The sequence below is a fragment of the Podarcis pityusensis genome (assembly GCF_964106645.2).
Source record: "Podarcis pityusensis genome assembly, chromosome: 6".
NCBI classification, from domain to species: domain Eukaryota; kingdom Metazoa; phylum Chordata; class Lepidosauria; order Squamata; family Lacertidae; genus Podarcis; species Podarcis pityusensis.
Genome location: NC_138030.1, coordinates 15,510,687 through 15,534,119, shown reverse-complemented (window position 1 = coordinate 15,534,119; position 23,433 = coordinate 15,510,687). Strand labels below are relative to the sequence as shown.

General features: G+C 42.2%; 1 protein-coding gene across 3 annotated transcripts in view; it reads right to left on the bottom strand.

Moving 5' to 3' along the window:
• Positions 1-1,356: 1,356 nt before the first annotated feature.
• Positions 1,357-23,433, bottom strand: part of LOC308479988 — a 90,468-nt gene continuing 68,391 nt past the window's right edge. For 2 of the 3 annotated variants that reach the window (XM_081011153.1, XM_081011154.1), the window contains 6 exons: positions 22,393-22,545; positions 18,606-18,735; positions 18,445-18,477; positions 16,339-16,442; positions 13,517-13,600; positions 1,357-2,301 (listed from right to left, as the gene is read on the bottom strand). In XM_081011153.1, the coding sequence (XP_080867279.1) occupies positions 2,197-2,301; positions 13,517-13,600; positions 16,339-16,442; positions 18,445-18,477; positions 18,606-18,735; positions 22,393-22,545 (609 nt within the window). In that variant the 3' untranslated portion in view covers positions 1,357-2,196. Of the gene's footprint in view, positions 2,302-3,491; positions 3,584-13,516; positions 13,601-16,338; positions 16,443-18,444; positions 18,478-18,605; positions 18,736-22,392; positions 22,546-23,433 lie in introns of all 3 variants that reach the window. The other variant, XR_013987912.1, reaches the window with a different exon arrangement.

Here is a 23,433-nt window from a genome sequence, read left to right as displayed (position 1 = left end):
TTTGTAACTTTTGCCTCTGTTCCTAACATTTTGCCCCTTCCATCAACACAATACTAGTATATTGAATCACTCCAACAGTGAACTACGCTAAAACTGGTATTAGCCTCTCTCTCTTTTTAATTTAAAAAGGTAGGGCAATATCATGCAATTGGAACCGACAATGAGACATTGCAATGTATCTTTAGTTTCAAGGTGCTCCTCTTCAAGGTTTCTTCCTTCCAACCAGCCATGCCCTCATCCAGCTACTTACTCTTAAATGGAAGCCCAGGATGGGCATTCCACTCCAAGCTTTTTTTCTGTTCCACCCTGGATCCATAGCATGTGACACTGTGACTGTTCCACTGCAATTCGCCTTCCACACAAAACTATGCTATTCATCTCACTGCCTACTGGTTTGAATTTATGTAACCTACATGATTAAGTGCATAAGTGACCTTGTTGCGTTTTTCCACTCCATTCATTTCAGTGCAAAGGAAACACAATGCCAATGGACAAAGAAAGGTCATCAGTTACATACTGTTTGCAGACAGAAAGCAACAGCAACCAATCACATTCACTGGATTGATTTCCATTCCAGGCATGGGATGACTAAGCAAACAACAAACCTGAAATGCAATGCCATACAGTGGTACCTCAGGTTACATAGGCTTCAGGTTACATACGCTTCAGGTTACAGACTCCGCTAACCCAGAAATAGTGCTTCAGGTTAAGAACTTTGTTTCAGGATGAGCACAGAAATCGTGCTCCGGCAGTGCGTGGCAGCAGGAGGCCCCATTAGCTAAAGTGGTGCTTCAGGTTAAGAACAGTTTAAGGTTAAGAACGAACCTCCAGAATGAATTAAGTACTTAACCCGAGGTACCACTGTAGTTCGGAATTCACTGTTATGTATTTGTGAATTTTAAGTTGACCTGATATGAGAAATGTATTGCACATCTATCATACATTGACTGTTGCTGTATGTTGGGCAGTCAAATGCTGATGGCTGCAAGTGAGATTTGAGGAAGTCTTGAGCCCTAGACCTGGACATGAGTGCTAATAGTGCCTGTATTCAGCAAAACAGGAGCAAGGATCCTGGTTATGCTGTAAAGACCCACCTTGATGTCAAGGTGGGAGCTGGGAGCTGGTCAGCAATAACTCACATGTCAGTAAAGTGAACTCTTTATTCCAAGGAACAAAAGAGCTCAGGCTTAGTGAGCACAACAACTCTTCCCAGTAGGCTTTGCCACAAAATCTTCCTGCTCCCCAGGACTATGTTTCTCCACCCCTGACCTAGGATGCTAGGCTTGGGGGTGGAACTCAACAGCTAAAACAAGAGTAATTCAACCAATTTTTCTTCATTTGAAAAGATGGAAATACTTACTTTCGTGATCAGCATTGCAGCATTGTTTATTTTTATTATGAGCACATTTTAAAACAACAGTTGCCCATTCAGTGGAATCAGCTTGCATTGAAGTGATCTGTGTGATCAGGGATAGGATGACGGGGACAAGCCATGCATCCAATCTATGCATTAATCAACTGTGCTATGAATGCAGTCAGCAAAATGGTATTCAGTAGAGGGCCACTGAGGATGCTCCTCACCTGGGGCACTCTTTGGTCCAGGGCCAGCACTGAGGGCACCTGTACACGTGGATACTGTTTTCTCTAGTTCAGGATACCTGAGGTCAGTAGAAAGCACTGCTCTGATATCCACATACAATAAGGGCAAAGTGATAGATTTCTATAATTTATACCAAAGGTGGCCCATAAAGGGCTACAGTAGAACATCACTGTTCTTGTGTGTCTGAAAAAAACTCTGTCAAGCTGATGCCTTCTGGATGTTTTTGGACTACAGCTCCAGAACATCTGAAGGGCAGCACATTGGAGAAAGTGGCAAATCACATATAGTCCATGGTCTTTCACAAAGTTAGGAAGTTCTTGGCTTACATTCAGAGACTGGTTCAGGCCTGATAACAAATCAACGGTCCTGTTCTCCTTACTTTACCTCTAGCTGGAAGAACTATTGTAAATCCCATTTGGGCCTTCCTGGCAGCAGTGGTTTTTCAGCACAGGGTCTGCAAGGTCATTAAGAAAGTTACATTCAAGCAGAAATTCATTGATGTACAAATGACTAAAACAATAACCCCACAAATCATCCGATTTCTGCCAACACCCTCAAGGCAACACTGTTCAGTTTTGCCGAATCAGTGACTGCACTCATGGTATCATCTCGGCTGAGACTCTTCTGAAATCACTGATAAAAGTTGAAATCCAGGCAAAAAGCTCTTCTGAGTCTCGATCTTCTGCTTCCCCAAATTTCATCTGCAAGATAATAACAATAATAATGACTAGCTGTTTAATGTTATTCACATATGAGCCATGTAAAGATTATTGTGGATTGGAAAGATCAGGCAAGAGTGACGAGCTGAAATATAGCCTGCTTCCTCTATGTGAGTGTAGGATTTGTCACAATGAAGGCCCAGGAAGCAAAATGGCACTTAAACTGTGTTGGAAGGTTCTGTTACAAAAAGCCAAACCCAAATGGTTTACAAGCAGAATTTATTGCTAGAAGCACCTTGAATACAAATGGTATAAGGATGGCAACTGATGGCAAGAAGGTCAAGATAAGCAGATCCACCACATTGCAGAAATGCTATTCCATCCTCTGTGTTCTCTCCTGCATTTCCCACATGTATCTTAAAGTGAGAATCAGGCCTCTTTATGATCAAAATATACAGGGCCCTACACACTTAAACAAGGACAATTGCTTCTACATTTCTAAGATGTCATGTACTGATTCCTTATTGATACATATTGTTGCATGCCACACAAATCTCCAAGCAAGTGTGAGATTCCAGGGGTCCCAGGCGCTCACCCAGGGTTTGTGTTTCCTTTTCGAAATGAGGCGCAGTGGTGACTGTGGTGTCTATATGATATATGGTTTATTTACACATATATACAACCTGAGCCTATGTGGTGAAATTTTTCATAGCAGAACAGTTAGGGCCAGAGGCACCAGCTTGTGAGGATGATTGTGGGAGGATGTGTGCATGATGTCACAAAGTTGTGTATGTGAGCATCGCACCTCCTTCCCAAGCTGGGCAAGAGCTTCCGAGGCTTTGGGAACAAAGTGCCAGGGAAACATTTAGGGGACTGGCCTAGTCCTCCTGGTTCACTGACCACACACCATTGTATAGGTCATTTTGGTCACTGTTTCACAATGATGGAACTCCCTTCTCCTGAGAGGCACCCTAATTTGAGCCCAGGCATCATTTGAAAGAATACTAGATTTTAAAAATTATTTCCACCACTATTTGGGATTAAGTGTTAAATAGAGTAATGGGCAGTTATCTTATTTCACTTGCACAACAAAAATTAAACGCAAGGATTTACTCTTGAATTACACCTGCAATATATAATCTTTGAGAAATTCTAAATCACATCAAATTCCTTTTCGATTATCATTCCAGTAATTCAGAAAGAGGATACTATTATTGAATATATAAGCACACCTGTATCCTCAATGCATTCCCTAATTAAAATCAGGATAGTTAACTTGTCAACTTCATCTGTTTCTCACAGTTTGTTCAACCAATCCACTGCCCTAAGTGAGAAAATCACATTAACATTTTTAAGCTATTTGGATAAAGAACAATTTGGCCAGAGTTAACAAGTTAGCCATTAAATCCATACTTGGAATTTGCCCAGTTCTTGGATGCAGCATAAGGAAAAGCTATCTCTGTCTGTCGTTGGTTACATCTACAACATTCTATATACCTTAACCTGCAATTTCTGCCCCAAGCATTTAGGATAAGAAAAGGGAGGTGGAAAGAAATATTGCCATCTTTTTCCTGGTGGAGGCTCTGTGCTTTTCACAATTGCATTATATGGGTGGGATGATGAGGATTGAGGTACAGCTCTTAGAGGTCCAGAACAGCCTTTCTCAACCTAGTGCCCTCCAGATGTTTTGAACTACAATTCCCATATGCTCCAGTTGGCATTACCATCCAAACCAGCTGAAGGGTGTGCAGAGTCTATCTCAAGAGAAAATGGTAGAACTTATGGTCAGCTCAAAGGAGGGCAACAAATATTTATTCATTTAGCCAATGTATATGCCATTTGTTCAAAGGATTTTTTTCCCTAAAAATGGTGACCACTAAAAGAAGTTACATAAAACAATACATAATTCCAAACATCCAAACTGTTCAATACAGTCAAATAAGTACTAATGCAAAAGATGGTGAGGGACCTGGAGTCCAATCGCTATAAGGAAAGGATGGGTATATTTTGTCTGGAGAAAAAATGGTGGAGAGGCATTGCAAAAGCATTTTTCAGATATACGGGCTGTTGTGGCATGCCCATGTTAGAATCAGAGAAACTGGAAGTCAGGGTGGAAGGATCTGTCACTTTTGGTTCTCCCAGTTTTTTATTTTTCTGATCTGAAATATAGTTCTCCACATTCTGCAGCCATAAAAAAACCCTCATGAAAATCATCAGTGTTTTAGTGCAAATTTCTCCTAATAAACACATTTTATATGAAGTTTTCACAATTTGCCCTAATATAATGTATTTCTTTGTTATGCTCTCACCATTATATTTATTTATTTATTTATTTATTGTATTTATATACACCATTGCGCTTAATATATGCATTTTTTAAAACATTACTTGGTGAACTGCATAGCAAAATTCAAATGAGTGCATATTTTGAAAGGTAGCTATGTTTCAGTTCACATAATATATATATTATTTTTTTTGGAAAGTGAGAATTTAATAGATTCTGCTTCAGATGAAATCAGATTTCTCCTTCATACCGAGTTGGAACCTCACTACTTATCCCTCATCAAATAACCATACAGCATTGATTAAAAAGCAAACTCACACTATGGAATTTGTTCCTTTGCTGTTTAAGCGAAGTTGCATTATGGCCCATCATCAATTGCACAGAATGGTTTCAGCAAAGTCTCCTTATCCTTTGTTCTGATGGCCAATTGATTATTCATTTGCTCTGTTTCTCTTTATTTTGGCGTATCAATAAAACGCATAATCTGACAACAGACTCTTACAGGGACCCAAAGCAAAGAGTCACAAATCATTCCAAATCTAATTCACTCACCAATCAAGTAAACTTCCTCTATCAGTGACTAATCAATAGCTCTCACAATGAGCTCCTAATTGCACCTCTGGGGTGATGGAAGCCTGTAGATGATAACACAGCCCACGAAAGGCTGTAGTGAAGAAAAGATACTATTTCTACAGCTAACGACCAAACATCTAGAAGGTGTTGATCTCCAGCGGGGTAAATTGAAGGCAATCCTACGCGAATCAGATGTTAATCCCATCATATCTACTTATGATGAAGCACGCACACATACCCCAAAAATGGGGAGTAACAAGTGCAGCAACCAATAGATTTATCTACACTGTTGATAATGCAGTTGCTACCAATAGCTGTGGGATACTCTTAGGAGTATTGACAGGCTTGGGAACTCTGTTTGCTATAGATGTTCAGCAGAAAGAGTAGCACATCCAACCAATGCATGTGCTTGCTTGGCTGCTTGTTTTATAAACAGTCCCTTATGAGCATCCTATCAATAATAATTAATAATTTTATTATTTATGCCCTGCCCATCTGGTTGTGTTTCCACAGCCACTCAGAACAAAATGTTCAAATCCAAGAAGCAAAACAAACAAAAAAAATCTGAGCATTAAAAAATTGAAGGGAGGTGGAGAAAAATTGTGCAAGACAATTTAGACAAACCCCATCCAGATTTTGTTTAGAATGCTAGTTGCTTAAAATGTGAATTTTTTTAATTAAAAAAAGTAGTCAGTAGTCACCAAAATGACCACCAGGTAATTCTGTTCTGGGAAGGCTGTTCCATAGCCAGAAGAGTACAACCTCAAAGGCTGTAACATAGTAGTCTGTAGTTGCACAGTTTAATTCAAAAGCTATAGTAATGATATGACTTGAAGCTTCTGAACAGCTGCTGTGTCAGTGCTCTGCAACAGATTTTTAAGCACCCATTTGAAATGGGTGGAAAATCACAGCCTCCAGGTAGACTCCAACAAAGATTAGTCATAACTCATAGTGCAGACTTAGGCACAGCTACTCAGAAGTAAACCTCAGTGAGACTCAATGGAAATACAACCCACTAGTGATGCGAAGGGGTTGGATCAGCCTGACTGATTCTTCCTGAACCAATAAACAAACTGAAACACACCTACCATTTGAAATTCACAGTTCTCCGAATTTTGTGAATAAGGTCTCCATTATTTGAGTGAAAACAATGTGATCATTCAAGAACGTTGCTTGCAAATATGCGCATAGTAAGAAAAATGCACTTAAAAAGCAAATAATTTGTGTGTGAGAGAGAATTTTTAAAATAAACTGATGCAGAAATGAGGGGGAAATGAAACAGAGAGAAATTGAAATCAACAGATCCATCCAACTTTGCATTCTGTTGACTTTCATAGCATTGGCTTCCTACCAAGCATGCGCAAGATTGCAGCCTTAAGGTAAGGTTTCCAGATTTTTTTCAATGAATCCGGGGACAAGTTGTGGTTTTTTGGGGGAGTTTTTGGGAGCTGAGTAGCAACAGGGAGTCAGTAGTGGGGATGGTGTGGCAAAAGACCCTGGGCCCAAGCACACATGCATATTGTATAAAGGTGCAAAGCCCTTCTTTCGCACCCTGTGAAGCATAAATGCACAGAGTTTTTAAAAAACCGGGCAACAGCCGCCCGCCTGCGACTCCTGAGCCTACCCTGATCTGTCCAAACAAAGGGGGCAGGAGATCAGGGGATGCTCGCGAGTCGCAGGTGGGCAGCGCGCCATAGCCTAGTTTTTTAAAACCTGCACATTTATGTTTCACAGGGTGTGAAAGAACTGCTTTGCACCTTGCCTGGCAGAAAAACTGCACACAAGACACATCATACGGGGACTTCCGGAGAGAAAAAATGGCGGGTGCCACAGCAGAGAGCAGCTCCCGAAGCCAGCCAGAGCCAACTGCGCTACCAGGCTGGCTCCGGGCTGCTGAGGTTGCCACTACCACGTTTCCCGGTGACAGATTTGCAAATCTGGGGACATTCTGGGGACAGAATTTGTCCGGGGACAGATGTGCAAATCCGGGGACTGTCCCCGGGAACTGGGGATGTCTGGTAACCCTACCTTAAGGTGCAGAGCAGAAAGAGCTTGCTGAGTAAGGCAGAGACCCTGCAGTAGCTTCCTGGAAGGTGAATTATTGAGACTTACTATGAGGAGGATGGGTGAGGCATCAGGGAGTCTGGCGTGGTGCAAATGCACCAGCCGAACCAATCCAACACTCCTGCCAGTGCACTATGCTGATGTCCACACCATGGTCCCCTTTTCCTCTCAGTAAACAACAGTGACCCACCCTCCAGGAAGCTGGCAAAACAGCTCTGCTCCCTCTAGGAAGCTGCTTCTGGTGCAGAGCATATTCAATGTTATTTGCAGATGAGAATGTGTATGTAGAGAGGTGATTGCTTCTCAGTTTTACATAAAACATTACAGAAAGGGATGGTGAGGCCCCTCAAGCATTTGGGAGCATCATCTGAACAGGAGAAGAAGATTAAAGCAATGCTGGACCCAGAAAAATGCAATTAGTGAGGTTTTACTGAAAATAACCTTTTCATAAGAATATGTCAAGGTCTTTTTCAGTGTCTCTCTTGTCTTTTATTTTAAAAAGTGTAGCTACACAGTGGCATAGCAAATTAGGTTTGAGAGTTATCATTTGTGATCCAAGGCTGCATCCTCAGTACATGTGATGTGGGGAAAGGCATGGAGATACATGGAGTGTAGAAAAAGCTTTAGTGTAAGCAGTTGCCTTTCACATCATCAGAAAACCCACACAAGGGAGAAAACATTTAAATGCACGCAGTGTGGAAAGAGCTTCAGTGTAAGCAGTCAACTTACTTTACATCGAAGAACCCATGCAGCGAGAAAACTATATAAATGAACAGAGTTTCAGGAGAGCTTTCGTGGGAACTGAAACCTTACCCAACGTTAAAAACCACAGATGGGAGAATTCGCCTAAACACGAGTTGCTGTGGTCCAAGAGGTGGCTTTGGGTCATAGTCCCAGGAGGTAACCACCTCTCGGGAAAACTCTTGCCCCAGTGGGCTCCCCAGAGCAAAACATTTAGAACCAGGATAGTCTTTTCTTGGCAGGATGCCCAGGAAAGGAGGAGGAGTTTGCAGGTATGGTGGACTCAAGGGCATCCTGATCAAATTTGCAGATGACACCAAACTGGGGGTGGGGGTGGCTAACACCCCAGAGGATAGGATCACACTTCAAAACAACCTTGACAGATTAGAGAACTGGGCCAAAACAAACAAGATGAATTTTAACAGGGAGAAATGTAAAGTATTGCACTTGGGCAAAAAAAATGAGAGGCACAAATACAAATGGGTGACACCTGGCTTGAGAGCAGTAGATGTGAAAAGGATCTAGGAGTCTTGGTTGACCACAAACTGGACATGAGCCAACAGTGTGACGCGGCAGCTAAAAAAGCCAATGCAATTCTGGGCTGCATCAATAGGAGTATAGCATCTAGATCAAGGGAAGTAATAGTGCCACTGTATTCTGCTCTGGTCAGACCTCACCTGGAGTACTGTGTCCAGTTCTGGGCACCACAGTTCAAGAAGGACACTGACAAACTGGAACGGGTCCAGAGGAGGGCAACCAAAATGGTCAAAGGCCTGGAAACGATGCCTTATGAGGAACGGCTAAGGGAGCTGGGCATGTTTAGCCTGGAGAAGAGGAGGTTAAGGGGTGATATGATAGCCATGTTCAAATATATAAAAGGATGTCACATAGAGGAGGGAGAAAGGTTGTTTTCTGCTGCTCCAGAGAAGCGGACACGGAGCAATGGATCCAAACTACAAGAAAGAAGATTCCACCTAAACATTAGGAAGAACTTCCTGACAGTAAGAGCTGTTCGACAGTGGAATTTGCTGCCAAGGAGTGTGGTGGAGTCTTCTTCTTTGGAGGTCTTTAAGCAGAGGCTTGACAACCATATGTCAGGAGTGCTCTGATGGTGTTTCCTGCTTGGCAAGGGGTTGGACTTGAGGCCCTTGTGGTCTCTTCCAACGCTATGATTCTATGATTCTAGGTACTAGGGAGAGACTGGGGGAGGGGGTAATGAGATCCACCTGCTCTCCCACCTTTCATAACCTTTGTTCCCATACTGAGAAGAGCAATCCCAACCAGATAAGTCTCTGAAGGACATGGAGCATAGCCTCTGATGGGGACTTTTTCCAGTCTGAAGGCCACAGGGCCTTATGTGAAGGTTTCCAGGGGCCACATAACAGTGGTGGGCAGAGGCAGAGGCAAAAGTGGGTGGGGCAACAAATGTGAATCTTACAGTAGGCTAATTATTACAAATACTCTCACAGCCCTCTCTGTCCTCCATCTAAACAAGCAAGAAACATCACTGGAGCTCAAGGAGATGTTCCAGCCAGGCAACACTCAAGGAGTAAACTAGAGAAGCCTGGAAAGCTATGTTTGATCTCCAAGCCCAAAGGATTGAATTGTGCTTGGGAACTTTGGCTCACAGTCTAAATAGTCAAGCACCATGGAGGTTATCAAGGGCCTGGTGAAATCTAGCCATCTCAGGCTGGCTCAGATGTCTACAGAAGAAAGTAAGAGCCATGAACATCCATGATGGGTGTGATCTGAGGCAGGGTTCACTAGATACTAGCCTTAGAACCTCTTCCCAACAACATCAGAGTTCATCCTTGGGCTGCATGGAGTGGTAATAAAGAAGAGAGCATATTTAGAGCACCTTTTCATCTTTATGGAATAACTAGCATCCACCCTGCAAGTTCATCATCCATACTTCCTCCACTGACAAACAGAGCAGAAAGAAGAAGAAGAGGAGGAGTTTGGATTTGATATCCCGCTTTATCACTACCCGAAGGAGTCTCAAACAAACCCTCACAACAAACACTCTGTGAGGTGAGTGGGGTTGAGAAATTTCAGAAACGTGTGACTAGCCCAAGGTCACCCAGCAGCTGCATGTGGAGGAGTGGGGAAGTGAACCCGGTTCACCAGATTACGAGTCTACCACTCTTAACCACTACACCACACTGGCTTTGGCGCTTTGCTGCAGCAGCTCTCACATTGCTAAAGGCAACATCCAAAGTGGCCTCACCCCAGTCATTGCCACTGCGAGAACATGAACTTGAAACATAAAGTAGGTACAGCATGTTCAGTCAAGATGTGCAGAGAGAGTGCAATGCGTTGAGATTTACTGCAGCTGGAAAATTGTGGAGAATTGTCTTACATCCTTCTTCTTGCATACTACTTTGCATTAGCCATGCATTCATCATATTTTTTTTAATTGGATTCATCACCCGTGAAAGGAAATTCAGAGATAATAAGTGTTGATGCAGAGAGTCTCTTCATTCAGGAAATGCATTAGGAATCTCCATACAATAAAGGTTTTTGTCTGTGTCACTTAGTGTTATTTGCTAGAAGTCCCTGTTACTTTAATTAAGTATTATTTATTTATTTTGAAAAAGCACTGAGACACGGTAAGGTAAACTGTGCAAGTTGATTAAATGAACAGCAGCAATCTGATTTAAAACATAGATGGTGCATTCCTAAGCATAGTTAGTGGAACAGAAGAAATGCCTCCTATATGCAATGAGATTTACTCCCATGTAATACATGTATGCAGGACTGCTGCCTTCAATAAGTACCTAATCCTTTTTTTTTTTCATTTTTATTAGTTTCAATTCATTATACAACACCAAACATTAAAACAACAAAAAAGACAGACAAAACACACAAAAAACAGCAAAAAGAAGAAAAACATTGCATAACATAAGACACCAACAAATTAAACTTACATTAACTAAACAACTAAATCACACAATAATTGACTTCCCTTCAACTCGGTTTCGGAATATGTTACAAGAAGTTTTCTATCTGCAGTTTCGTTTTCTTAAAACTCTTTACGTCTCAAGCATTATATCGAGCCTACTGTGATTTTTAGGTTTTTTACATCTATTTCAATATATGTTATAAATTTATTCCATTCATTATTAAACTTTGTACCTTTTTGGTTTCTTATTTTCTGTGTCATTTTTGCCAGTTCTATATAATCAAATAATTTAGATTGCCACTCGTTTATAGTTGGGATTTTTGATGTCTTCCAATTTTGTGCTATTAGAGTTCTAGCAGCCACTGTTGCATATTGGAAAAGTGTTTGGTCTTCCTTTTTAATTTCTTCTCCAATTATCCCCAGAAGGAAGGCCTCGGGGTTTTTTGTGAAGGTATATTTAAATATCTTTTTTAGCTTATTGTAAATAGATTCCCAAAACTTTCTAATTACCTCGCACGACCACCACATGTGATAAAAATTGCATTCCTTAATCTTGCATTTCCAGCATAATGCACTTGGGCAAAAAAAAATGAGAGGCACAAATACAAATGGGTGACACCTGGCTTGAGAGCAGTACATGTGAAAAGGATCTAGGAGTCTTGGTTGACCACAAACTTGACATGAGCCAACGGTGTGACGCGGCAGCTAAAAAAGCCAATGCAATTCTGGGCTGCATCAATAGGAGTATAGCATCTAGATCAAGGGAAGTAATAGTGCCACTGTATTCTGCTCTGGTCAGACCTCACCTGGAGTACTGTGTCCAGTTCTGGGCACCACAGTTCAAGAAGGACACTGACAAACTGGAATGGGTCCAGAGGAGGGCAACCAAAATGGTCAAAGGCCTGGAAACGATGCCTTATGAGGAACGGCTAAGGGAGCTGGGCATGTTTAGCCTGGAGAAGAGGAGGTTAAGGGGTGATATGATAGCCATGTTCAAATATATAAAAGGATGTCACATAGAGGAGGGAGAAAGGTTGTTTTCTGCTGCTCCAGAGAAGCGGACACGGAGCAATGGATCCAAACTACAAGAAAGAAGATTCCACCTAAACATTAGGAAGAACTTCCTGACAGTAAGAGCTGTTCGACAGTGGAATTTGCTGCCAAGGAGTGTGGTGGAGTCTCCTTCTTTGGAGGTCTTTAAGCAGAGGCTTGACAACCATATGTCAGGAGTGCTCTGATGGTGTTTCCTGCTTGGCAGGGGGTTGGACTCGATGGCCCTTGTGGTCTCTTCCAACTCTATGATTCTATGATTCTATGATTCTATAATTTGTCTCCGGTTTTGTACATTTTTTCTAATTTTACGGGCGTGATGTACCACCTGTACATCATTTTATCCATGTTCTCTCTAAGTGTTGTACATGCCGAGAATTTCATACCTTTATTCCAGAGTTTCTTCCACTTATCAAACTCTATGTTGTATCCAAAGTCTAACGCCCATTTCACCATTACCTCCTTTATTTCTTCATCTTTGGTGTCCCATTCAAGCAACTGGCTGTACATTTTTGATAGGAGTTTTGATTTGTTTTCTAATATTTCTACCTGGAATCTGGATTTTTTTTCGTTCATCCCATTCTTTTTATCGTCAGTCCACATAGCATTAATTTGGTGAAATTGGATCCAACCTGTCAGTTTATTCTTTATCTCTTCATATGGCCTAATCTTCCATCCATTTTCTGTTTTTACTAGCAGATCTTCATAAGTCCATCTTTTTCCTTCAATGTTTGGTTTTTGTTGTTGTTAAAATATCGATTGGTGATAACCACCAAGGGGTATTTTTTTCCAATAATTTTTTGTTTTTCTCCCATACTTCCAACAGTGGCCCTCTAATAATATGATTAGAAAATCCTTTGTGGACCTTTTCCTTATTGCGCCACAAATAGGCATGCCAACCAAATCTTATATTGAATCCTTCTAAATCTAACAGATCAGTGTTTTTGATGACAATCCAATCTTTAACCCAGCAAAGGCACGAGGCTTCATAATACAGCTTCAAATTTGGAACCGCAAATCCTCCCCTATCTCTTTGATCTGTGAGTAATTTGAATCTAATTCTTGGCCTTTTCCCTTGCCAAATAAATTTAGATAGTACTTTCTGCCAATCTTTAAATACTGAGGTTCCCCTGATTATCAGTATATTTTGAAATAAGAACAGCAATTTCGGTAATAAACTCATCTTAATTGCCGCCATTCTCCCCGACCAAGAGAGTTTTAATCTGTTCCAAGTATCCAGGTCCTTCCTTATTTCTTTCCATGTGTTTATGTAGTTGTCTTCCATTAAATTTATATTCTTCATCGTTAGCCAAATTCCGAGGTATTTTACTTTTTTAGTTGCTTTGATCCCAGTCTGTAATTCAAGATGGTTTTTTACCTCTTCTTTCATATTTTTAGTCATCATTTTAGTTTTTGTTCTGTTTAATTTAAAGCCGGATAGTAAGTACCTAAGTCCAATGCACATTTACTCAAAAGTGCACTGTTCTCAAGAGCTCGCTCCCTAGAATGGGTGTTTAAGAATGCAGCCTAAACGCTGCACTATGAATCGTATTTGTCAAAGGTGATATTTCTCTGCATTTCTAGAGGTCACTGTTGATAAGAAAACAGCTTATTTGACACTTATATTTTAAAATAAAACGTACCAGTATGTTATGATAGGCCTTTTTCATTTCTTGACAGCTTCTAAATAACTGAGAAAGGTCGCCTTCATATGCCTGAATCAAATCCTGAAACATAAAGCACAATCTGGAATGAGTGTCACATTAAAGTCTAATGCGACCTCAAAGCCACTTACAAACATCAATAAAAAAAGATCACAAACACTGGGTTGAAGGGAGTCAAACTTGAATGTTCAGAATTCACACACACATGCAGGCATCCTCCACTCCTTTAACTTCTCCATCATAGTGGTGGGGTGAGAGGAAGGCTTAAGCAAGGAGTGGAGAACCTCAGGCCATCCTGCAGACCTTCCCTGTCAGGATTCTTCTCAGGCCATGCCCTTCTTCAATCCACACTCCTCACCAGGTGTGCTCTGCAGCCTCCTTCAATGCTTTTGCCTGGCTTGAAGGTGCCCATGAGCTGGGAGAATGCTTCTTGCTCACCTGAATGGAGAAATGTGAGTGTGGCCTCCGTGTGGAAGGAATGTAAGGTAAAGGTAAAGGGACCCGGGACCATTAGGTCCAGTCGTGACCGACTCTGGGGTTGCAGCACACATCTCGCTTTATTGGCTGAGGGAGCCTGTGTACAGCTTCCGGGTCATGTGGCCAGCATGACTAAACCGCTTCTGGCGAACCAGAGCAGCGCACAGAAATGCCGTTTACCTTCCCGCCGGAGCGGTACCTATTTACCTACTTGCACTTTGACGTGCTTTCAAACTGCTAGGTTGGCAGGAGCAGGGACCGAGCAACGGGAGCTCACCCCGTCGCGGGGATTCAAACTGCCGACCTTCTGATTGGCAAGTCCTAGGCTCTGTGGTTTAACCCACAATGCCACCCGCGTCCCTGGAAGGAATGTAGCCTACCATAAAAGATGCAGCTTTCCATTTTTGCCACTGGCCCCAGCTCCTGGAAGGTTGCCCACAAGGGAATCTAGTCTTCACACTGTAAAGGGTCCCCCACTCAGGTTTAAACAAACTATCCATCACACAGCAGCAAGTTGAGAGGAGTTCAAATATATAATCTCATACCAGCACTAGGAAGGGGCACAAGCCCACTATGTTATCTGCTAACAACCCTAACCAGAGGTCCAGCTCCGAGGGCCTTCTGGCTGTTCCCTAACTGCGAAAAGTGAAGTTACAGGGAAGCTGGCAGAGGGCCTTCTCGGTAGTGATGCCCACCCTGTGGAATGCTCTCTCATCAGATGTCAAGGAAATAAACAACTATCTGACTTTTAGAAGACATTTGAAGGCAGCTCTCTTTAGGGATGTTTTTAATGTTTGATAGTTTATCATGTTTTTAATATTCTGTTGAGAGTCACCCAGAGTGGCTGGGGAAAGCCAGCCAGATGGGTAGGGTATAAATATCATCATCATCATCATCATCATCATCATAACAACCACATCTGCTTGGAAGTAAGTTCTATTCTATTCAATGAGGCTTGCTCCCAGGTAAGTGGTACTAGGATTGCAGCCATAGTATTTTAATTTTTAAAAAAACATTGTTATGCTGTGTATCTTTCTTCTCTGTATTCATTTGATGATGATGATGATGATGATGATATTTATTTTAGCAAATTGACACAAGCTAGCCAGCTGCTTATCTCGCCATGGTAGAAGTATGAACTGGGCTGTAAATAGATAATAAATTCAATTCCAGTAATAACCCTCTGAAACGCTATTCCTCAAGGTCAGAGAACCCTCTGGTGTGGCATTCAAAGAAATGCATATGGCTACAGCTAGAGGAGAAATTGGCAACACACAATCACATAGACATGAGTCTGTGGCATACGCAGAGGATTATTGATCAAGACTGACAATTGGCTTGGCTATACCAAATTACATGATGGGTCATCTTCAGATCCTGGACAAAGAAGGAAAATGCTCCACTGCAGTGATGTCTTGGATGGTGGGCTTAGAGGAACATAAACTTTAAGCAATAGCAGTAACATGTTCTCCTGGAGCAATAGGATAATTGACAGCATCTCCTTGCTCTGGCAAGTGATGGTGAGGCTTTCAAGCTTTCTTCTTATGTGTGACAACTTGAAGCTAGTCATAGGATGAGGAAAATAGCCAAACAGAGATTGGATACTTATTTCCTTCTCTTTAACGTTTATGCTACGTCATGCTAGGAGTTGTAGCCATGCAACTTTCTAGAACAGGAATCTACAACATGTAACATGAATGGCGTCAAACTGACATGGATCGTGACCAGTCAGATGGCCCCTCTGTGCAGAGAGTCCCAGGCAGGGACAAAATCCAAGAGGTTTGCTGAGTGCATGGTGGGCCGCCAAATATCACTAGTGGACATCCCAGAGTCTGTGGTCTAGATCTTGCTTGGTTTTTTCATTTTTTTGGTGGCTTGCAGACAGGTTTCTGTGAACGAGGAGTGGGGAATACTTTGCAATCCCCCATGGGGAATTTTCTGGGGGACACAGACCATGGAGGATGCAAAGCCAGAGGCAAAAATGGTCAGCTCTGTGGATGTGACCCATACCTACATACAGCAGGACACATTTCAGCCATGCAAATCTGTCCATGCCTCTTTATCCTCCATCTAAGCAAGCAAAATGCATTATCTCAGTTCAGTTATTCATTCATTCCAGAAAGCAAATGTACTGTGAGAAGTGTGACTTGGAAAGAGGGTGGGTGGTCCAGGAAGAGTCGCAAGGGGCTGTAGGGCCACATTCAAAATTTCCCCATTCTTGTCATAAACCCTTCTTTCCCTGCATCCAAAAAACCCCTTCACATCTGATCTCTGAAATTCTGCATGGTATATACCCATTTAAACATAATCCTGACCACAATTACCTTCAGCTCTTTGTAGAACTGTGACTCCACAGCTCCTGCCTTGATAACATTGGGTTTGATTAGTCTTCTGCACTCAGCAATGCTGTCTAATTCTTTCCGTAAAACTAATCACAAAACAGAGAGGAAGAAAATGAGGCGTTTTGCCTATCACACTGCTCTGACTTTATTCATTCTGTTTGTTTCAGGAGCTGATACTTTGCATGCACTCACCAATCAATCAATCAATCAATCAGAGAAGAATGATAGCTTAATGCGAACCTTTAAGCATGTCCTTTGAGCATATGGTGCTTCTCCCTGCAATATCCTATTCAACACTTGAAGACAGTAGCCATCAAAATGGGAAAAGGACTGTCCATAGTGGGCTTCTCATAACATGCATAGTATACCTTCTGTACAACACAATAAAGTAGGCTACTGGCTTTCCCCCAAATCATTGCTTTTTCTTCTTGATCTTTTCCACCCCACCCCAGTTTGAAGTTCTCTGACAGTTTTATGCCTTTGGTTACTTGCAAGCATCTGATCAATATCTCACTGCAATCAGTCAACTGGAGTCTTCCCATCAAACCTTACAGTTTTTCAATTTGGTTTGAAATTCTCTTTCATAGCTCTCCCAACTTCTATCTTGCATTTGGCCAGCAAATTTGGTCCCTTTTCAACTGGGATTGGATATAAGCACTGGGACCAAATACATATTCAAAAATATGAAACACAGAAATCCTTGCACTTCCAAAAATATTTTTGAAAAGTCAAAGTCCAAAGAAGCTGGAATTAAAAAGGAATTAGTAAGGAAAATTTGGATATGTATAGGGATCATTAAACTAACATTCAGAGACATCCAAACAAGGCAGCTGGAATGTGTGAATGGAATCCAATAATACAGATTATTATAAAGGAATTTGATATATTGCTGATACAATAATAGATTATATGTTGGTATACGTTATTAGGAAGTTTATAGTTAAGGTAAAAGTACTGTAATTGTATATTTGATTCTCGGCATCTGACAGGATGCATTTTTGGAAATGGTAAATTATTTTGTTGGTTGGTTAATTAACTAATCTTTCTTGCATGTAATACATTTTGTAAGATACACACACACGCCTCTTTGAATTCTTTCTGACTGTTCCATCTTCAAAGGTTTTGGGGCTCTGAAATCTAAACTAAAGTTGTTAGTAGATCTTTCCGAGTGGAATTTTGAGGACAATCATAAAGTTACATAGGAAGGTGCCTTATGCCAGCCAGTCAGACAGTTTCTCCATCTGGAGAAGTACGATTTACTCTGACGGGCAAAGTATTTTGGCAGCAGTACCCTGGAGATTTGAACCTGGGATATTATGCACGCAAAGCAGGTGCTCTATTACTGAGCAATGGAAAATAAAGACCGTGCTTCCTTCAACCTCCACAGTAGGCCTCCTGCAGGGATTGGCACTACTTGGGTGCCTTCTTCAGAATGAGACCAGAGAGATTTTCTGTAAGGACATAAGAAGAGCCCTCTGTTGGAGGCACCATCTGGTCCAGCATCCTGTTTTCAACAGCAGCCAACAAGATGTCTCAGGAACTTTCCTTGCATCCTTGGCCAACACTAGCATCTCTTCCTTACATGCCTAGCAGAGAGCACTGGAGCCAGGATGGGGACACATTACCTGTTAGTCCAGGGGACAGGACAGATCTGGGATGATTTGCTGCACATTTCCATTATCTCAATGCCTAACTCAAAGTTTTGATTTAAATTACTTCCCGAGTCTTTGTTTCTCAAACACACTAAGTTTCTTCTGCCTCCCATACCTCTTCTAAAGGCCAATGGAGCACTGGTTTAAGGCAAAATGAAATTGACTTCTCTATGCGCAATTTGGAAACTTCATGGCCATTACTTAGATATTTCTCCTCAAATTCCCTTGCAGAGACATGACAGGTTAAAATATTGCCATGGCAACCACCCCCCTCAGTAGTTTGAATGTGTTTTTTTATTATTACTAAAGAATCAAACAAACCCAAAAAGCTCTTCTCTTTGAGACCTATAAGCTCAACACGATGGAACCCAGTTCCAGGTGACTTCACAATGTGTGAAAAATGCTTTCGGTGAATTCTGAAACCATATTTACATACCTTCAACTTCAGCACTGAGACCTTTGATGGAAGCTGTGGCAAAGCAGAAAAGAAGTCAGATGGTGAACCCAGATAAGTATCAAACATATCTAATATGGAAAAAGGTGTTTTGAGAAAAGCAATATTTGCAAGAAAGGAGGGAAGGGAAACAATCCTCTTACCAGCAGAAACAGCTTTAAATTCTGTCAACTCCTGAGAAAATGTAGCCAAATCAGGCTCATGTAAGAAGATCTGTTCCACAAGGGCATGGAGCAAGGTGAAATTCCTCTCCTTCCCTCGTAGCAATGATAACTACAAACAGAAGACAGCAATGTAATTGACAGGCTTGCCTAGATTTGGGGTGTCTTATTTTCAAAAATGGAGGCAGCGGGGAAATGTTATAGCTCCAAGGAAAATTTAATAAGAGCAGAAAAGTGGGGTTAAGATTTCTTTAAGCTTCTATCCAACCTAACAGGATTCAGAGGTCTTTCTGCAAAGGGCCTGTACTACCTTTCTCACTGCATCCTCATGAAGGATGTTGTGAATTCAGTGGTACCTCAGGTTACAAACTATTTAGGTAGTACCTCAGGTTAAGAACTTTGCCCCAGGATGAGAACAGAAATCGCGTGGCGGCTGTGCGGCGGCAGCAGGAGGTCCCATTAGCTAAAGTGGTACCTCAGGTTAAGAATGGTTTCAGGTTAAGAATGGACCTCCGGAACGAATTTAGTTCGTAACCAGAGGTACCATTGTAGGATTTGCCAGAAGGAGATGTACAAGGCCCCATCCAACCACCTTAGGGACTCCAATCTGGATTTGTATGTAGGGTTTACTTCTTAGTCTTTTCTTCTCCTGAAGATGTTCCACAAGGCAGCAGAGGCTTAGGATCAGATTTTCCTTCTCCTAGATGGGCTTCCTTCCCAGGTTGGCAAGCCCCACCTGTCCCTTACTTCCCTCTACAGCATGTGCAGAAACCACCATATTGGCCATTGGTCTTGTCCGCTCAATCTGCCAGAGCCAGTCTTCAGATACAAGGGAAGTCCCTAATGCATAGACAGTTTGAGATCCAATGGCTACCCTTACCTGTTTTAGTTGGCCAGCTGAAGCCATTCCCAGGGTATGACCACTGTTGAGTTCAGGATGATCACTGTTGAGTTCAGGATGGGGACCAAAGGTGGGTGAACTACCTCAGAAGGAGCATGATGTGTCCCCCACCAGAGGTGTCCCCCCACCACTACCCAACACCTCTAATGTATAGCTCTGCTTTCCCTGGGAAGACATCAGTGAGGCCAAGAGAGGAGTCTTGTCTTCTGGGCAGCCCAGGACCTCCATACACCCTGCCCAGGCTTGTGTCCTGGGGAGGTCAGTTTGGTGCTGCTAATGCAGTGGATTGACTTTACCCCTGGAGGTGCACTCCATTGTCTCTTGAGATAGACAGGTGTCAACAATGCCACTTAGGAACTAAAGCTGAGAAATACTACCATAGCTAAGAACCAGCCTGGCTATTGCTATGTTCTTCAGAGACCCTTCAGTGATTTCTCTTGCCTTCAGAAGTGAGGTAGGTGGTGATCTCGGACAGGGCCTTCTCCATTGTGACACCCATGTCTGACATACCTTTCCCAGGGAAGCTTGCCATGAGCAGTATTCTACTAACTCAGCTCAAGACTTTTCACTTTCATAATGGGACTCCCCCCCCCCCCGTCTCCTCACCCGACTTGTGTCCTCCCCAAACCCACTCCAGGAGGTTAGGGAAACCCTTAAATTTAGGGGGCACAGGAGGAGGGGGGAACATCGCATTGTGAAATGCTTCCACTGACAGAAACAGAGACTTAGCACCACATTGGATTCTATGCCTGGTGTTGACATTGATGTATTTTTGGTGCCAAATGAAGACCTTTATATTTGACTTATAAATTTTGTTTTTGGGTTCTGCTTTAACATTGCCTCTGTTTTAAAGTTTATTTTACACTACTCTGCTATTTTGGGCTTTTTTGGGGATGTTCTTATCACTTTTGAGCTGCTCTGAGAAACATTTTAAAGGTTGAAGAAAGCCCTCTGCCAGGCTGCCACACACACCAAGCTTCTGAGGGCAGAGGAACTACCAAGGGGGTCCTCTCTGCTGAGTAAATATTACTCCTGGGAATAATTCTTCTGAAGGTTTTATATTTTAAATAGATACAATAACCTATGCATTTTTCACCTTTTGGTATTTGTCCCATTCCTCCATGGGGGGGGGGGGGCTCATGCACTAGAGAAACAGAAGCCCCCTCCAGAAATTATTCCTCCACACCAGTTGGCAACATGGCACCCTCCCAAAATCGAATAACTTCAGTTCTCTGCACCCAACCTTTGGCCATGCTGGCTGAGGCTGATGAAAGCTGGAGAACAATATCTGGAGGGCATCAAGTTGACTACTGATGCTTCACAGGTTCTCTGATCTTCCGCAGAAAACTTGAATGTATTAAGGTGTTGCCAGCAGGGTTGGAGGTGTTGAGGGTGCTGCTCCCTCACATATGCTTTAAATACAGAGAGAGAAAATGTCTGAAGGGGGCTTGACTGGCAAAAATAGCTGTACACCCATGTACAAAAAGGAAAGCAGGTAATGTGGTCTTAGGAGTAAACCCACTGGACGATTTTAACATTGAAAATGGGACATATATATTTCCTAGACAGTGACAAAAGGTTTCACACTCCAGTGTAAAACAGTAAGAATAGTTCATGTAAAACAATGCTTTAAGTCTCCGTAGTGGGATGGAGAAAGATGTCGTCTGGCACAGTAAGGTTTTGTAGATATTTTTCATAATGATAAATGTGGTAGTTCAGCAGAAATATAAAAAAAGGCAAACATCCAAATTGGGGCTCTGAATTGTCGCATGCATCATAAATCATTCACTCAATATACTGAAATCCCTGGGAAGTGCCATGGTGGGGGAAAATAACTTCCACTTCTATTTAGAGATGTGGCAGAATTTGATAATATGCTTAAAGGTTCAAGGCTGCCTAGAGAATATGCAGTCAGTAATAGGAGCAGCCAAACACAGAGTTTGAGGCAAAGGAAACTGCTCTTATTGCCAACATTTTCAAAGGCAAATCATCAGTCCTGCAAATGGATCACAGATAATACAACCAAAAAAGTCACTTTTACATGGGCATATCCTATTGCATCGTAATTCTGGCCAGAAACTGTTGTTCATTAATTTCTGTTTCGGACAAAAGTTTGTTATTTGCAGATGTCCACACATTTTAAATGATATTCCTGCAATGTGGAGACTACCAGATGGAAGCCACCATTCTGGGCAGCTTCCAATATACTGTATTTACTCAAATCTAAAACTGTACTCACCTTTTTTGGGCCAAATTACATTGTGAAAATTAGGGTGCACATTAGATTTGATGGCACATTTACATTCACCAGCAAATACTTTTTTTGGTTTCAAGGTTCTGAAAATTGACCATTAGATTCGATGGTCCATTAGACTCCAGTAAATATGGTATGTGTGTGTGTATATATATATATATATATATATATATAGGCATTAAACATTAAAAAACTTCTCTATACAGGGCTGCCTTCAGATGTCTCCTAAAGGTTGTATAGTAACTTATCTCCTTGGCTCAGGGATCACATAACTCCATACCCTCCAACATTTCTCCAATGAAAATAGGAGACGTCCTAAGGAAAAGCAGGACGTTCCAGGATCAAATCAGAAACTGAGGCAGCTTCTGTAGATCTGGGACTGTCCCTGGAAAATAGGGACACTTGGAGGGTCTGGACTTTACCAGAGTAGTTTGCACTGAGTCTCAGCATTTCTTTGAGGTGTTTGGAGCATCTAGAAAACATTCATCTGAAGGGAATGACATTGCTGTATTATTTATCTGCACTCAGGAGAAAAAGAGAGAGATTTAAACACTTTTTTAAAGGGAAATTGTACTCTCCTACAATCCAAGCCTTTCCCCAACAAAACCACTTACTTTAGCCAGAGAAGACAGCTGAAAGCCTTTGGCCTTCTCTCTCCCAGCATTTTCATTTAAGTAGTTCCCAATGGCTAAGATATATTCCAGCACAGCAACAAATCTCGGGTTGTCCTGCAGCTGTTTGCATGCCCTGATCTTCTGGTTTATGAGCTGGAACACAAGGAGGCATCGTTTGATTAAATTGTCAAGGGTGACTAAATGGGGCTCTCTGCGTTGTTTCTGGTCGGTCAGGAATTAATCTAGACCATGGAAATCTCAAGCCATAAAAGGGGCCTCTGTAGGGATCTGCCATGAAGACTTCATAGTCAAGATTGCTACATTCTCACATACTGTAATGGCAGGGATCTTCGGCATTCGCTTGTGGGCACATTGTGCAACATGTCACTGATGTGATTGTCAATATCTTCAGCCCACAGGCAGAGGTACCTGGCCTCCCCCGAGGCAATTGAGCGAGATACTGTGTGTTTACCGTCCGTCTGCGACCTCCGGCAGGCTAGGTAAACAAACCGGCGATCCTCCTCAAACGTGAGCAGGACACACCCTCCTCCTTCCTCCCTCCCTGCATTCTCCCAGGGAGGGGAAATGAGACAGACAGGAGTCCTTTCTACATGTTTTATTCCTGTCATTCAACAGTACATAGAAATGTGACTGTTCCCTTCAGACTCCATCAGAAGAGTCTCAACTCCTCCCCTGTACTTCCAGCACAGGTCATATGACACACTGAGCTAACATCCGGTGCTCAGTACAGAGAATAGGCTCCACCTTTTCCCCAACAGTACATCTGCACTGTTTTGCATTCCAGCCATCTGGAGCTGGCTTTTGCCTTGGTGCTTTTTCCCAACATCCTCCCCCAAAAGCATCAATTGGCAAAACATGATCCAGAGAAGAGAACAAACAGTTGTTATACATATAACAGTCCCCTGTTGTTTCAGTTCCACCCTTGGAACTCTCCACCACTGGTTTCACCAGTGTACCTCTCTGGTTGTCTGGCTTCCAAGGAATGAGTGCTTCTGCATTACCTTGGCTTGCTACCCTCTG